General features: G+C 38.9%; 1 protein-coding gene across 1 annotated transcript; it reads right to left on the reverse strand.

The window, feature by feature from the left end:
- Positions 1-789: 789 nt before the first annotated feature.
- Positions 790-17,331, reverse strand: LOC108930510 (occludin-like). The gene is made up of 8 exons (XM_018745792.2): positions 17,096-17,331; positions 13,201-13,960; positions 12,837-12,998; positions 5,771-5,922; positions 3,718-3,936; positions 3,070-3,241; positions 2,385-2,426; positions 790-2,138 (listed from the first exon to the last, which is right to left on the reverse strand). The coding sequence occupies exons 2-8, from the start codon at positions 13,945-13,947 to the stop codon at positions 2,037-2,039; spliced, it is 1,596 nt and encodes a 531-aa protein (XP_018601308.1). The 5' UTR covers positions 13,948-13,960; positions 17,096-17,331; the 3' UTR covers positions 790-2,036.
- Between the last annotated feature and the right edge of the window lie 256 nt (positions 17,332-17,587).

Below are 17,587 nucleotides of genomic sequence, written 5' to 3' on the forward strand. Positions count from 1 at the left end.
CTAAAGCTCTGGGTGTGTAAAACTAACCAAGCATACCAAACCAAAGAACAGTCTGAAGAGCCAAGCCCACAGTACCTGCTGAGTGAGGTGTGCACCCTGCTTCATGGTGTGAAAACATCTTTTTACCCTCTCCAGGAGGACAGCAGCTCTTTCATGCTGCTCACCTCTTTCAGGAGAAAGGGATCCAGCGGTATCAACGCAAAGCACTCGAAGTAGGCTGCGAGTGTGACCTGAGAGGAACATGAACTTCAAGCATTGCATTAAATTGGCGCTTTGACCATTTAAAAGCTTTTATACCTTTTCAGACCTAGCAGACTGCACTGGGCTTGAAATATTCTGAAATTCATTATAAATCATGTTTTTTTTATTATTAATGTTTTTATTGCTGAATTATTTTTAACAATGTTGCATCATTCTAACAAAAACACTGAAATCTAGACTTGTCTCTGAAAACATAGTACAGATTAAAAAAAGAACCTTTTTTATAAAACAAAAGTAGATAGCACTTTCCTCATTATACCTTTCTTTAAAAAGGTAAGAAAAAACAGAAATCATTACTTTTGCTTATTAAATGGTAAGTGTACACATGGCATTTCATTCTTTGCACATTAAAATAATTAATATTGAAAAAGCAAAAATTAAAATGCAGATCAAAGAGAAGCATTTATCATGTCTTGCACAATTTACAAATTTTCCTGCAGATACTTGATTCCTGTAACAGTTATGTTATTAGTAAAACATAAAAGACATTAACCAGAGAATCAATGACAGAAGTGAATAAGACATAAATGTAAGATATTTTAACAGTCCTGTTGCTGATAAAGAAATATGGCATTATGTTTGATTACAAGTGTCACTTAAGTGTGAAAAAATACTTTTTAAATAGTGAAGTATTTGTAAGAAAAAGAAATAAAAGTGAAGGCTAATGAGGCATTCTTCACGAGCAATCAAAAATTGGTGCCCCGGAAGAAATCGTAAAGGTAAAAATCTATTTGTATTACACTTTTCATGTACAAAGGTCACAGAATGTGCAATAAAATAGTCGACAACAAAGTTACCTTTTCATTTTTTGTGAAGAATGCTTGGTTAGCATTTTTGTGAGGTTTAATGCTCTCAATTTATTTCTCGCTGGTCTAGCTGGACTGAGAAGTATCTCACCTCTTCATAGTTTTGGTGACTTTTTTTTTTTTTTGTTTAACTGAAACAGCTTCAACAACTTTATACATGTATTACTGTTTTAACTGAAGTTCTGCACAAAATCAGTTCATTACAAGCATTTCTTAATATTAGTCTTAGAACAAATGTTTACTAAGTGATACAAACGGATTAATAATATAGAATTCAAAAAATACTTGGAATCATTTCTGTAGCATTTCTGCTTAGATTCCATTTGATCCCTCATGTTGAAACAGAAACATAAAAGCTCATAAAACATATCTGTTAATTCATCTGTACAGAGTGTTGTTCTTATGACACACATACATATTTTCTTCAGATATATGTGCTGACTTTGGATATTTGAAGGAATATACTTTGTTGCTTTACGGTAACAAAAAGATGCAAATTCAGGACATTTCACAGGAACACAAGTCACATTATGTTCTTCTCTCATTGTCGCTGCTTTAATCTCAAGCCACTGAGTCAATGTTCATTTGCTGTACCAGAAGCAAACAGTGCTGAACAAATCCCCAGATATGCTTATCGACTGAAAATTACTTTCCATCACCCTTCTCCAGCTACACCCATCCACTCCCATTTATAATAGTGTTACGTACTGAAAAAAGATTGTTATTTGGAAAAGAAAGACCAAAGGAACACAAGAGGAAGATGGATCAATGGGAGGAAGAAGAATGATCACAGGTGTCCTTGCCTCCCTAGACCTCATTACTCATCAATTAATCATATGTAAGTGGAGTGTGTATGTGTATGGGGAGAGCCTCTGGGTCATTTCTGGTCCAAAAATCCCCTGGGAGTTCACATGGGCCATCCAGTGTCACGTTTCCGAGGCATTGTCCATGGCTGAGGTACAAGATACTTTAAGAGCAACCCTTGTCATACATCTTCACCATTCGCTTTATGTGAAAAAGCTTATGCCGCAGCTCTCGACACTGGAGCTTCTTGATCCGATACTCGGGACTCTGGGAATATTATAAATAAAAAAGAAAAGCTAAATGAATAAGAAAAGTTTAATCTTTCCCAAACACAGGGGCTGTGGCATGTGACATTTTGTTAGGGAAGCTATTTAGGGAAAACTATACCTTCCTGTTAAGAGAATTAAAAAAAAAAAGTCCCTAGATATAAGGCTGAAAGTTAAAATTTAATAAATGTCCACTAGTGTGCATCACGTGAGCCCACAAAAACCCACTGAGAACCACAGAACTCACCCGTTTCAGGTCCTTCAGTCGGTTATACTCCTCTGCTACGGCCTGATTACACAGGGGAAGAGGAGAGTTAAACAGTCACAACAAAATCAGTAAGTTAGACAAACAGGAAATAATGCATCTTCCTCTCTGGGAAAACCCTTTGGCAGAAGACCCGCTGAAGTGCTTTACAAATCACAAGTATCTCCCTCGACATTCCCTAATGTCTCTAAACACAGTATAGGCTGGAATTCAGAGTAACGATACACCAGCAACTACAGAAACACAGTACTTATGTAGTACTAGCTATTTTGTTGGGGATACAGTGGTGCAGCGGGTTTGGCCAGGTTCTGCTCTCTGGTGGGTCTGGGGTTTGAGTCCTGCTTGGGGTGCCTTGTGACGGACTGGTGTCCTGTCCTGGGTGTGTCTCCTCCTCCAGCCTTATGCCCTGTGCTACCGAGTTAGACTTCGGCTTGCTGTGACCCTACTTGGGACAAGCTGTGCATGTGCGCACATGTTTTGTTGGGCTAATGCTGGGAATGCCTCTGCTTACAAAATCAGATTAAGATCTCAGACAGAAATGGAACAGAATTTAGTTCTAAATTAATTTCCAACAAACAAGTTTCTGCAGTTTTGACTGTTTGTCAGCTACATTCTCTGGGCTTAATGCTGAGACCCTCCTTACGCTAAAGAGCCGCTTCTCTCTCACCTGGTATTTGGATGTCCCTTCCTCTAAGGTATCCAGTTCCCGGCTTAATTCATTCATCTGGTCATGAATATTGTCCATTTCTGCACATAGTTGCTTATAACTCTTCAGGTCAGAATCAAATTCCCTCTTGTACTCTTGACGCTGTGCATCTGAAGTGATTTCTGAGTAGATACTGAAGAAAAAAGTGTCATAAGCATACACAGTTTATGCTGCTGAATGTTTAATTTAGTTTATAACCTGTCAGATGATGTGCCTTTACACTCCCAGTCAGACAAACACTCTCCCCGCATGCTACAGCCTGTTTGTCACCCTTTCAGTTTAATTTGAGGCTGAGAAGGTTTGTGTACCAGATAGACATCACATTAAGTTGCAAGGACCAAGACAGGTGTTCAGAACTATAACCAAACTTTGAGACTCAAGGGCTCTCGGGGGGCCGACAAAGGAGTGTTTGTGAAAATGAGAAAAACCCAAGTAGTTTCCTGTTCATGACTGGCCTCTCCTACTGAACACTGACCCACTTCTCTGATCTCAAACCCCTGGGACAGACAGACTGCTGCAGTGCTTATTTGCTCCATTCCAGAGATGGAGATTAAAAAAAAAGATGGGTGAAATCTCCCCTCCAGCAGCAGTGTAGTGCACAGGCCTCACCTTAGCCAGTGGTCCCGGTCCAGTTCTGTGCTTGTCTCTCCACCGGTTGTATACTCTGTCTCATACTGTGACTCATCCAGTTCAGGGTTTCGCCTATACCTCTTCCCCCTGCGGGCAGCAGGCTGCCGGAACCCCCCTGCCTCCTCTGAGGGGCTGGAACTGGCTCCCCCAGTGCGGGTCGGCTGCTCAGTTGGACGACTGACGGGGTGCTCTGTGTAGCTGAGAATATTATGGGATAGTGAATGTGACTGCTTTCAAAGAGCACAGTCATAGAAAAGTACCGATTTCACAGCCTCATAGACTCTGCTCCCTATTGAATTATTTAGTCTCCTAGTTATGTATCACAACACTAATCCTTTTAGCAGCTGTGTTTCTGTATACGTCTCCAAGAATTTAAACAAATGATAACAATGAAACCATCAAAATGGAAACATGAAAGCAGTTATACCTAAAATTAGAAGGTGAATTAAATTTAAAATGTTTGATGCCTGTTATACATCCCATAGTGGATGTGAAATGTTCCACCATTTCACTGATACACTTTTCCACTACACTTTGCCATTAGCATTTTATTAAATATCTAAACATTGTACCCTTATTCTTTCCACTAAGAAAACATATTTGCAAAGGATTACTAACCATACACCCTTATGAATTCACACACATTTTCAGAACTGCTTGTCCCATACGGGGTCACAGGAAACCGGAGCCTACCCGGCAACACAGGGCGTAAGGCTGGAGGGGGAGGGGACACACCCAGGACGGGACGCCAGTCCGTCGCAAGGCACCCCAAGCGGGACTCGAACCCCAGACCCACTGGAGAGCAGGACCCGGTCCAACCCACTGCGCCCTTATGAATTCATTTTAACTTTAAACAAATTGTAAAAATAAATATGAAATCATCATGGTACTACTGTTTCTGCAGTTTTCTTTAAATGCACGGATACATTTAATGTATTATATCCATAGTTTACTTTATTTTACACTTATTACATCCCAAGGAATTCAAAAGAGTGCCACACAAAGCTAAACCATAATAAAAAGCTAAATTACCTTAATGCAGCTCATTTCCTCCCAGAACTGTTTATATGTAGATATATTAATAAACAGATTGGGGGTATTTTAGTTTTAAAACATTCTTGTATCCCTTATGAAAATCTCAATAACTTTGCCATTCTTTCGAAACTTAAATGCAATATAGAAAGGTCAAAGCCAGAACAGAAAGAAAATGTTTATGCTTTATCAGTTATTTTCATTTTCACTATCAGCTTTAGTCCTACTGAGTCAAATTTTAGTGAACTCAGTGAAAGTACATAGCATTCCTGTTCTATCTTTCATTTGAGAATAAGGATTTTATGAAGATCAGTTAATAAGAAAGGGTTATTCTCTCACAACCTTGCTTTCCTTAGAAATTTCACAATACTGAAGTCTTAGAAATTCAACACAGTGCTCATAATTTATAAAAAAAAAAAAATCATTTAATCACATGCAATGAGAATTCTGAATTTGACAACCTAACTGATTTTGCAAGTTTTGCTTTGAGAAAGTGATCACAGCTGACACAAAAGTTCTCATTTTTGGTGCATGTTGCTAAGCATTCCTGTCAGCAACATTGGTCTGGATCAGACTATTTACAATGATCAAGAAGAATGTCAACAACTCCAGATCCCGTTTAAGACCTGGATTGTGGACACAGTTCAGTTCCCTGAAAAAATATTGCCTTGTACGCCTGAACCTCGGGTTTTTCCTTCTTAACAAGACACGGTGTACATCTGCAGTTCTTTGTAATCTGAGTGTTTTAAATGACTTAATTTTCATCAAACACATGAATTTTCATAAATAAGTTTTTTGGTTGCCAAATTTAAATATATATACAGTATATATTAAAATAATTAATAAATAGTACATTTCAGAAATTTAAAGTCAGTCAAAAGTTTGCGTATATGTACTGTAAACACTTTTTTTTTTTTTTTTTTTAAGTAAGGTTTTCAGCTACCAGTTTTAATCAGGAAATGAGCTGACATTTTAAGAACTATTAGAACACATCACTCACATGTTGTCATTGTAGGTTCCAGCACTGATGCTGTCTGACTTTACTGGGTATGAGGTGATGCTGTTGACTGCATTCAGAGGAGGCGTGGCTTTCTCAGACAGCACCACTGTCGGGGCCTCCTGAACACTCTGAGGATTCTCTACATTGTTCACCTGCGAAAAAACAGGAGCCGATACACAGAGGCTGAAACCGCTTGTCCAGAGTGGGGTCATGGTGAACGGAAGCCTAACCTGGCAACACAGGGTGAAAGGCTGGAGGGGGTGGGGACACACCCTGGACGGGACACCAGTCCGTCGCAAGGCACCCCAAGCAGGACTCAAACCTCAGACCCACCAGAAAGCAGGACGCGGCCAAACCCACCACGCCCCCCATCCTGGTAATTCAGTCACATATGTTTTATCTGGACATTTGCATTGAAGATATAGTGGTACAGTGAGTAGCACTAGCATCTCATAGCTCCTGGGCTGTGGGTTAAGATGAAGGTTCACATTTGCCTGGATATAGTTGGCTTGTCCTCTGGATCCTCCAATTTCCTGCCACAGTTCAAAAATGTTTTTTGGGTGAATTTGTGACTCTAAATTACCTGTAGTGTGTCTATGTGTGACTGAATGAATGCGTGTGATTGCCTTGCGATTGACTGTCATCCCATCTGTGGCTCAGCACTCATGTAGTGATGGGGCTGATCTTTTTGTACCAGTTGTGCAGAGGTCATGCAGGGTCTCAGCGGGTCTGAGGGTCTCAGTATATTCTGCTTCATGCCCTTTCCATTTGGAATAAGCTCTGGAACCTAATCTGGTCTGTAGTGTTAAGTGCAAGGTCTTTTTAAAATCTATTGATAAGACTTGGTGAGGACTACATGAGGGTTGGAAAAGTCCTGATATGCAAAACCACAGAACTAAAAGAGGGTGTACTTTCTTTTTCACATCACTAAATTTTGTTTTAATGCAACGAATTCAACTTCTAATCAACATGGAGCACAGAGAAATACTTTAACAAGAACACAAAGTTCTGATTGGGCTGTAATATCAAAAAGGCTTAAAAGAGACAGCAGCTTTCTGATTCACTAAGCTTCTTAACTGATACCAGTGAGTAAACAAGCATGAAAACTTTGATTTCCCAACCTGAAAGTAAAAACTGCAGAACAGCAGAGTGGAAGTGGAGTATTACACTTACATGAGACTGGAAGGTGATTATCCTAAATTTGTGGTGAATCATGCGGGCAGCTTTTCGCTGAGACCCTGCATGACCTCTGCACAACTGGTACAAAAAGATCAGCCCCATCACTACATGAGTGCTGAGCCACAGACTGAGATGTCTGGAGAAACAGTGAAGCGTGAAATTGGACAGCATGGCCATCAAAGTGATTTGGATTACCCTCTTGGTTAATGTGCTCACCAGTGTACCATGATCACTGGCCTTATCAAAAGGCAAATCTTTAGTGGCGAAACAAATTGCAGCCTGAGAGGAGCTACAAATTTTAGCTCACTTTCACGTTGATTTTTTTAAATGTAGAGTTAACCTGTGTGTAACAATCAGACAAGGTACGTCACCAATGCATGTACAGCCATGTTGGTCAGTCTCAGTTTCAAATCTGTTTTTTAAAGACATAACCTCAGAGGACACTATTTGCGGGAGATATTTACTGCCAAAAACACATGTTATCACTGTCAGTACTTCAATACTTGATAACTACATATGCAAATGCCACCAAATCTAAACTCCCATAAAATCTAAATCTAAACAGATGGCAAAAAATACACTGATTTACTGGTGTAGTAACTGCACTTGCAGCGCAAGCTGGAACTCCAGTCCACAGCAGGGAATGTTCATCGGAAACAACAGATGTCCTGCAAGGAACAACAGCTACAGGGTGGAGTGTATTTTCCTGCAGCTCCAGTTCTCCTTCCTTTGAAGAATGCAAGTCATCTAGGAATTCCAACAATGGGCCCTCTGCAGGGAACTGAGGGCAGCCGAAGTAAGCAGGGAAGGAATGTCTGTGACTGGAGGACATGGGGCAGAAGAACTGCAAGTGGCAGACTCCTCACAGTTAAAAGGGTAAAAACAGACTTTTGGATTCTGAAACCCCTTCCTTCAAGTTATTTTCAACACTGAAAAAAGACCAGCTAAATGTCAAGCTACAATATTTTCCTATAAATATGATTTAAAAATTAATATTAAAATGCAAATTGTTTTACATTTACATTCCAGAAAGTAATAATTTTACTCTTGTCGACTAAGAAGATGGGTATTTAGTAAACTAACATGTCCCCTGAACAAGATGACAATGCATTTCTGCTTTTCTGATGGTTGTTAGCCACTTATTGGTTATATGATCAACATTTTAACCACTACACCACATGGTATCTTATTTATCCACATTAATTCAACCAAGTCCAGAAATTTACACCAGGACTGAAACAAACAAACCACTGAGGATACAATCATGTTTATATCAGTATATCAAACGCCCTCTTAGGAACACGAGAAGGGGAATTTCTCCTACACAGGGCATCAAAAACGAGCACAGAAGTGTGTAAAAATTTCACACTCCTTTGGGATTTCTCATCCACTTCATAAGAAGTTTGAAACTAGATTATTTGAGGATAATATACGACAAGCAAAAAAGATTAACTTAAGAGAATGCTTAAAATCCAAACATTATACTGTATAAGCAGGTGGTTTCAAGGACAGCACAGAGCCGACTGATACACAGGGTGTGTGTCTGCATATGTCATGCGGAGACAGGTCACGGTCCCAGAGGTTGCACGCATAACCTTCCTGCACATGACTGTACAATGAGTTCTGTGTAGCTTTGTCAAGCAATTCTTAGGTGACACATCACTTCACATTACTCATCACACTGACAACACACAGTATCACTGACTACAAGCTTTGTGATGTGACACAAACTAATTAAACATTTAATTTTGGCACAAAAAACAGAATTTGATTAATAAACTGGTTACTAAACACATTATCAGAATTAAGTAGGTCCTTGCTCTAAAAGGGCATAACAAAGAACAAAAATCTTTGACTGAAAAAAAAAAAACTAGTAAGACTCACCGGTATTTTTTTTTCCTGCTTTAGCTATTACAGATGACAACTTGAGATAATTTTTTTCTGTATTACAAAACTTTTATGCATGAAAAAAGATACTTCTGATATGTTATTTTTACAATTTTAACAAGTCTTTGCACTTGTTCTGCTAGTAATACTCACTGTAACTGCTTGCCCAAATGAGGGTCACTGTGGTCTAGAGCCCACCGTGTTAGCACAGAACATGAGCCTAAACAGGATACACTGTAGAAGGGTCACCAATCCATCCCCGAATACATAGTCACGGACGCATTCACTCAGTCATATGTTACAGGCGGTTTAGAGTTACCTGTTAACCTGAAATGCATGTCTTTGGACTGTGGGAGAAAACCAGATCACCCAAAGAAAACATCACACTGACTGAACCAGATTCAAACTTATGCCTGAACAGCCCATGCACTGTGAGACAGCAGTACTACCCTCTGCGCTGCCTTATCACCCCAGCTGTTAACAGCTTAAGTTAAATATATGGAGTCTCAAAAAAGTGCATACACAGGTAAGCTTTGCCATTCAGATGTCCTCTGAATTTGTAAGTCTCTAAATGTGAACAGTGAACATTTCAAACTCTTGGCTTAGTTCAACAATTGTGAAAAAAAAACAATAACCAATAAATTATATGAGGAGCATTTTTTGTAAATTAAAAGTCTTTAAACTTTGAGGGATCCTACAGACAGAGTGACCAGGTAACTATGTTAGTGTTATGCAGAAAATAAATACGAAAAAAATATTGATTTTAACAACTACACTCAATATAAAACACAACACATTAAACTCTGCTATCAACTAGTTAATGATCACACAGAGTGAAACTAGGTGTATCATAAACAAACAACTGGTATCAGCTCTGAAGCCTGTCACATGACTGGATATTTACACTCACTGGACTTGGTCAATCTGGAGGCTGTTAGTCATTTACACTTCTTTTCACCTTCTACACTTCTATGAAAAGAACACTGGCTATTTCATGCACCACATCATACACAGGCCATTCTAGATATCAGTCCACTTGATCTTCACACGACTTCTGTGGAGTCATTTGTGCCTCTTTAATGTGCCATGAATACAATTATTTCTTGTAACGATAAACTTTATTGGGGCATAAAATAGCTTTTCTAAAGAGTAGCTATGTTCATTTGCACATACAGTATATATAATTACATATAATACATAACTATTCTTAAGTATAGTAATTAGAGCAAAGAATGTATTATTAAATCGTGAACTGTGTGGCCCCTTATGTGTAAGTTAGACAACATGTTTAGATGTTTAATATGAGTTTTTTGGTTGCTTTGCCCAGATTAAGAATGACAGAGAAAAGTAATCTTAGCTGCAAATCATGCTTCCAGACAACATACACTGTCTGCTTCCTCATCTTTGACATGTTCTATCGTAAAAAGATGAAATAAGGACAAACCAACTGGACTTAGTCCTGCACCATAAAAAAAAGCAAAGGCTTCCCGTTGAGAGAGATTGCTATTGTTTGCTCTACATCCCGTTTTAGAAAGAGAAAAATATACAGAAGAACAATTGGTTATTTATGTACAGAATTCAAATGTTTTTTGTCCTTAAAATGTTAGAATGGTTATTCTTTAGGGGTGGGATGGTGCAAAATTCAAATTAATATTTGTACAGGTGCATTTGGCTCTTTCATGTGCTCCCTGTTTAGATAGCATTCAGCTGAAGGGGAGAACCATTTCACACCAGTAAAGACTGTTTGCTGCTGTCAGATCTCATGTTCAAATAAGACTGAAAAAACGTGTTTTAAATCTGAGGTTATATGTATAAATGGAAGCAATTCACTTTAATAGTAGATTATCCAAATTCTTTAAAAGATGTATAATTTGTAGTTATACCTGCTTTTAACTGTTTTTGAAGAAATGGTCAATAAACCATTTCACAAACCACCAAGGAATAAGCAACGGTTCCTACTGTACAAAGAAATAATTTTACAGAGTAATCATTTGTGTTATGAGAAGTTTTTTTTTTTTTTTTTAAACTTAATCAGACTAATAATCCTACACACACAGTCAGTACTGCTTGCCCCCTACAGGGGTCATGAGGAACCAGAGCCTAACCCAGCAACACAGGGCATAAGGCTGGAGGGGACACACATCCATCACAAGACACCCAAAGCGGGATTCAAACCCCAGACCCACGGGAGAGCAGGACCCAGTCCAACCCACTGTGCCACTGTGCCACCATGCCCCCCCTCTAATATTCCTAGGACTGGGCAATATGGCCAAAAACATTTAGCATAAAGATATTTTTGATGATAGTCAAAAAATTCCATAAATCCACCAAAAATTAATCCTGCTAACTCCTGATTTTTAATTTTCTGCAGCATACCATAACCTATAACCAATACGTAATCTGTAATTTGATTCAAAAGTACTAGACTGAGCTGTTTCTGTTTGTGTAAGTAAAAATCATATAAAAAATATTTACACAAAAGCTACTGTCTCAAAGTGCTCAGGGAATCCTTTTCCTAAGATGTATGCTTTCAAGTTTGACATAAAACACAAATATGATTTTTTTGCAATTGACAAAATAAAAAATAAAAGATTATGTAACATTCTTAACTTTAGAACTTCTTCCTAGCAGTGAACTAAAAATTTTTAAGCGAATGAGAATCCCAGTCTTTCAATATCAGAGAGATCACTGATAGAGTATTTTAGATACATAAGTATGTGTCTTTAACTCCTGATGTTAATGGATTTAATATTTTTAATATTATTTTGAATTATGGTTTGAACCCCTACAGATATGCTGAAACTAGAAATGTACAATTGCTGTTGCAGTAATTGAACATGGAGTTCTGAGCCAGACATCCTTGATGTTTATCAACGTATTTATACAACAGTTATACAACATATTTACACATGCTGTTGATCTGTGTGACAAGTTAGCACCACAAAATGTATTTGATCATTCGTGTTAGCTTTTATTTTACATACCATGCTGATTTCGTGATTTGTGAACATTTCAGTGATGAATTTTTACACTTTTGAGAGCCCACTGAATTCATACCTTTAAATCTGTTTTACCATCAGTATTTCTGCATATAGGAACATTTCCATTCACATAAGAGGCAAACTTTAGCATTTTTTTCCAGGCAGCACACTATTCTGAATTTGCACCAAGAAGTCTACTGTTTACAGGTCTCTGGGACTGAGCATTGTGGGAATGAAAATCATATTAATTTGTTTGTTCCCTCAGGCCAGCCTCTTGTGCTGTTCATTGCAATTAATAACTGTTCAAAATTAAAAACTCATCTAATAGTTCACTAGGCTTGTCACCTTCTCACCTCTGTTTTTTTTAACCAGCTAACTAGTGAACTTGATTTTTTGCTGTTATTATGTTTAAGGTAATAAAAATATTAAATATTTTTCATCATAAAACATTTTTCCTAATATTTCTTCCTTTCTCTTCAACATGCATACACAACACATATAAATACACACGATACCTAAATTCATAGATAGGTATATGTATGTATGTATGTATATGTATGCATGTACAGTAGTGCATTTTATATTTTTTTATTGTTTAATAACAGTTGTAGGCTATTTTGATATAAATGTATTCTCTGGTGAGGAATAACAGCTCTTATCGTACTTGAGTTTTTCAATAATTTTTGCTTGTACTTATGTCCAGCTTGGAACGAGCTAGAATTTTCACCATAAGGTATTTCATTTTCACCTAATGACTGGATTTCCAGGAACAAGTTACATTAGTAAACAGCGGAATGGGTGCATTTGAGCAGGGTTTCTTACTCTGTTACATTTGATGTGAGATTTACGCTTTCAAAGTGCAGCACACTGTAAAATTATGAAAATCCCAATTTGGTATAAATGACTATTTGAAAAGAATATGCATGATTTTATACCAAAGAATATTACTTTTCAGCAATTATTGGCTTTGACAGAGGAAATATTTGTGCTTCCTGCAACATTGCCCAGTTTCCACTTACCCAATCCTCCACATCTCGGCCTTCAGGAGCTGCAGTAAGTGGTTCGTCCCAGTAGATGTTGGGTTTTCCATACCGCCAGATCTTGCTGCGTGTTTTGTGGGCAAAATAAGCTGCAATCACCAGTGCAGTGACAACCAGGAAGCCACACACCATAGCTACAGCCTAAAACATGGTTAAGGTACACTTGTTAGGTCCACTGTAAACACATTCCAATGCAACAGTATAATTTAAACAATCAGTATCTGTATACTATTTACAGAATAATTAAGACATTAATCAAAGGCCTTACTATATTTTTAACAATACTACGCCATCAGTCAGTGAAACCCAACCAACCCTCAGTAAGTGTAAATGGTTACTATACCTCCTGCGGGTCCACATAGCAGTAGTGGTAAAGGTACTGGTTATACATGGGGAAAGCTCCTGCTCCCATTCCTCCTCCATATCCACTGCCATACATATTATGGCACATCATCAACATGGGATTGTAAAACATACTCTGAGAGCTCTGGGCCATTGGGTTTACACCAATAATGTACACAATGTTAATAATACCCTGCAGGAAGGCCATAATTGCACTGACTATAAGCACAGCCAGGTAGAACTTGCGGCTTCGCATGCTCCCTGTCTTGGAGAAGCTGGCCACAAAGAAGCCCAAGGAGGCAAGGAAGTTGATGGCTGCCATGGCAATCATACTTGTTTTTGCAGAGTAAGGTGTGGGATAGGAGTTGTAATAGCTCCCTCCATAATAGCCAGAGCCGTAACTGCCGAGCATTCCAGTACCGGTGCCAAGGCCATATCCTCCCAAGCCCATTCCATAGCCGTAACCATATTGCATATCCCATACCAACGTGGAAGCCACACAGGCAAAGATCCCAATGCATAAAACCACAATGATGCCTTCCATAATTCTCACAATGCCAGGTGGAGAAGACCACTTATAGAAGTGTTGAGGCTTCTCCTCAATGTAAAAGGAGCCAGGTGCAGGGGGGTAAGGGTCAAACTCGCTTCGTGGGTCATGAAAACTCCCAGGAGGCCCAAAACCATTGGACGGAGGACTGTACGGTGGGCTGTACATGGGGGGACTGTCATATCTCTGCTTTTCAAACATGGTTCACGGAGACCTGGAGAAAAAAGCAAGGAATGTTACATGTTTCCAAATGAAGCAATCCTTTTCAGAAGATTAAGGCCCAATTTGTTTTAGAGGCAGTATTACACGGTAACAACTTTCATATCTGTGATGAATTTCAGACACAGTGGTTCCTCAGAACCCTCTGGTGTAAGGTGTGAAAAATATCACGACTGCTAATTGTTTATATTTTACTGTGATAACTCCAGAAAGACTTAGACTGATTTGCAGTGTAATAATTTTATAAAACAAATTGCCTTCACTCAGTTTTAAACAAATGATATATATTATTATGAAGCAACACCAGAGAAAAATTGCACGATCAGATTTCTGTCTTTTAATGATTCAAGCTATTTAACACTTTGCACATAGGAGACTTAAGAACCTGTTCTCATCAACAATCACAGCAGCCATGACAAATGTCTACAAATGACTTCCAAAAGCTTCAGAGGAGATCAAGGTTTTCAAAGGAATTTTGGTGTAGTTTTTCCTGAACTGACTGTGGTCCATTTACATAACTCTTTCTTAAAATAATATTGTACTAAAAAATTGCAACTATAAATAGATCTCTAGAAATATATCATGTATAATGTTATTTAATATGCTTTTTTCAGGGTCACGATTTCTCTAAATTACAATTTGAATACTGTGAAGCAAAGTGAAGGACAGCATGGAGATGTCAGTACCAGGAATCAACTAACACCACACAGCTGCTGTTCATGGGTTAGTCAGACTATGGGAGTTACCCTTGTTTTGTCCAAACATACAATTGTTTAAATACTAAAGTCCATTGTGTGCCATAGAAACAAATTTTGTCTTAAAAAAGTGATATAGCAAACAAAGCCAATACAGGAATTTTACTAAAAATGGCTATAGTTTTCAATAATGCATTTTTCTTTACAAATTGGAAGAAAAAAACATAAATCTATCAACAAAGTTATGCAACTATGACAACACCATCTTATTTCCAGTGTTGGGTGTTTTCAACAAAAATGTAATATGTGTTGTTATGCTGAAAAAGGAATACAAGACATTTTGTCACTATTTTAGTGAAAAGAGGTTACTGTCCTGATAAATGAAAGACAAATGAAAGGTCAAATTCTTGCAGAAACACTCATTGGCTTTTCGGAATAAACAATAAATGAAAATAATCCTAGACAGGAAACACTTAAAAAAAACTTCTATTAAAAAAATGAAAAAATAAAATGATTGCCATAACAAACTGAGATGGGTGGCACAGTGTAACAGCAGGTAGTGCAGGTGCCTCACAATGCCTGGATTGTGCAATTGTATATTGATAGTTAAACTGAAATTTGTAACTATGACTCAGGATATTTCAGTTACTTTTCCATTTATAAATAGAATGAAGAGATAAAAGAATAGAATATAGAACGTTGTTTCTGTCCAAGCCACCTGTAGGCTTTGGGATGCCATTTGTAAAGACGGGCAAATTAAATAAATTTTAAAATATGATTTTACATCTTAAGCCAATTCTTTTCACATTTAAAGATATGTAGTATTTTTCAACAGCTTTACATTGCAGTACAGTAGATTAAAAAGCAAAAAAAGTTAAAAACGTAGAAAATTCAGATTTTCTTTTCACTTATTGACTTTGCAACACATTTATTATCAAAGGCCTATATGATAGATGCTCTTTTTCCTAGCAAACCATGGGCTGAGAAGGTTAAGGCACAAAAAACAGAGTAAAACCTGGCAAAGACAAGTGTATTTTCATGAAGCCATTCACATCAGCCCATCATTACCTTCCAAAAACTGTCCTTACCTAGGCTTCAATAAAACCCAATAAACCTCCCCGACTCTGACAAATGCCCCTCTTTCAAACACACACACTTCTTGCCTTTGTTTTCAAATCACGAAGCAAAAGTCAAGGCTGCAAGTAAAGAGACCTGAGTTGCCATGGTAGCCTGAAAAAAGCAAAAAAGCCAACAAGAGCTCCTCTGTGTGCTCACTATGGAGAGGGGTGGAGCTGCTCACTGTTGGACTGAGGGATCAGGTGTCTGCGAGAGACCCACTGTTGTTTATCAACATCTACTTTGCAGGCGACCTACACCACAGCACTTGGGGAATACACCCGGAACTGCCCTTCCTTCTTTGTGGAAACAAGGCCGGCTTCCATTTCATAGGTCTCTTTTAATTCGGCCACATTGTAACAAACAAAACAAACCGTCCACTAACAATCACCAGTGCCAAACAGCTCACCTGATCACCACGCTGGTCATCAGTAGCTTATGCTGTCAGTTGCCCCATGGGCCCCATTAGTAATTTGTGTGCCTTTTCTATGAGGCTGCTCTAAGTGCTCTAACTGGACATGCCCTCGGAACACTGAAGGACAAAGTGAACTCCTCCGTATCCCCAGTATGAGCCAAGATTGGGAAGATCACACAGCTCCTCACTGACTGATACAGTCCGAATAGTTTAAGCCGGTGGTGGAAAATACTCTGGTCTCCCTTTCAGAGTCTGAGTAAATGATTGAAGTGTGCAGGACAGTGTATCCTGTCTCACACACACACACACACACACACACACACACACACACACACACACAGCAGGCCCCAGCTCGCACTTCAGACAGTCCCATGAAGCAAGCTGTAGATTCGGACCTTCATATTCATAAAACAATAGTGCGTTCAATCATTAACCTTTCGACAAGAATTCAGCATTGTCGCGTGACTAAAAATACTGGTAAGAGTAACTGTTTCTGACGTTACAATAGATAAACCTCCAGCCCTCGCGCTGTGTATGCAGAGTGTAAAAAATTAAAAAAACGAACCCCTCTGACTAGTTGTTGTTGTTAATAATAACAATAATAATAATAATAATAATAATGCATAGACTCTACTCTACTAGTGTTGCCTTGGCAAACGACACACAGTGTGAGTGACAGAAAAGCACACGAGAAAACACGCACGAAAATCCTAGGGAGACACACTCTAGTCTTCTTAGTAAGTCTTAGGCGTTAAAAGAAATACACGACCACAACAGTGACATTCTTGTGTTTGTGTGTGAAGGAAGAAACTTCTCAGACCCTCGGAGATATAAGCTCAGTCAGTGCCTCTCTTCACCAATTTTATATTTTATAACTCCCGGCGCGGCGGCGTCTCTGGCTTACCTGCTGAGGGAAACAAGCAGGGCTCTGCCCGTTACCCTTTTCTCTGTCACTGCACCACAAACGGTCCGACAGAGCGCGGGAAGAATGAGTCTTTTCCAGATATTCAGTGAGATTCTCTGCGTTCACCCTCTTTTCTCTGCTGCCCAGCGATCGCTCTTCCAGCGGCTGAACTGGCGGGCTCTTCTCAGCGCACTTTGTCGCGGCACCTCGCGCTCCCCCGCCTCGCGCCGCCCCATGGGTGTGTGCTTCGAGGCCGCTCTCAGCGGGTCGCTTGCTCCGTGTTGCCACTGCGAACACGAACTGAGGGGTGAAAGGCTTTTGTACCTTTTCTACCTGGCTCAAGAAGCAGTTCGCGCCCTACCCCCTTACTAACTGAGCAGCTCCTACCGCTCGTAATGCCCCAGTACATCATGTTATTTTATTGAAATTTCCTCCCCTTCAAGGTTTCTGAAAAACCCTTCGTGAACTCGAAGAATTACCATTAGTTTCAAA

This window comes from Scleropages formosus, chromosome 9 (assembly GCF_900964775.1).
Source record: "Scleropages formosus chromosome 9, fSclFor1.1, whole genome shotgun sequence".
In the NCBI taxonomy this organism is placed as follows: domain Eukaryota; kingdom Metazoa; phylum Chordata; class Actinopteri; order Osteoglossiformes; family Osteoglossidae; genus Scleropages; species Scleropages formosus.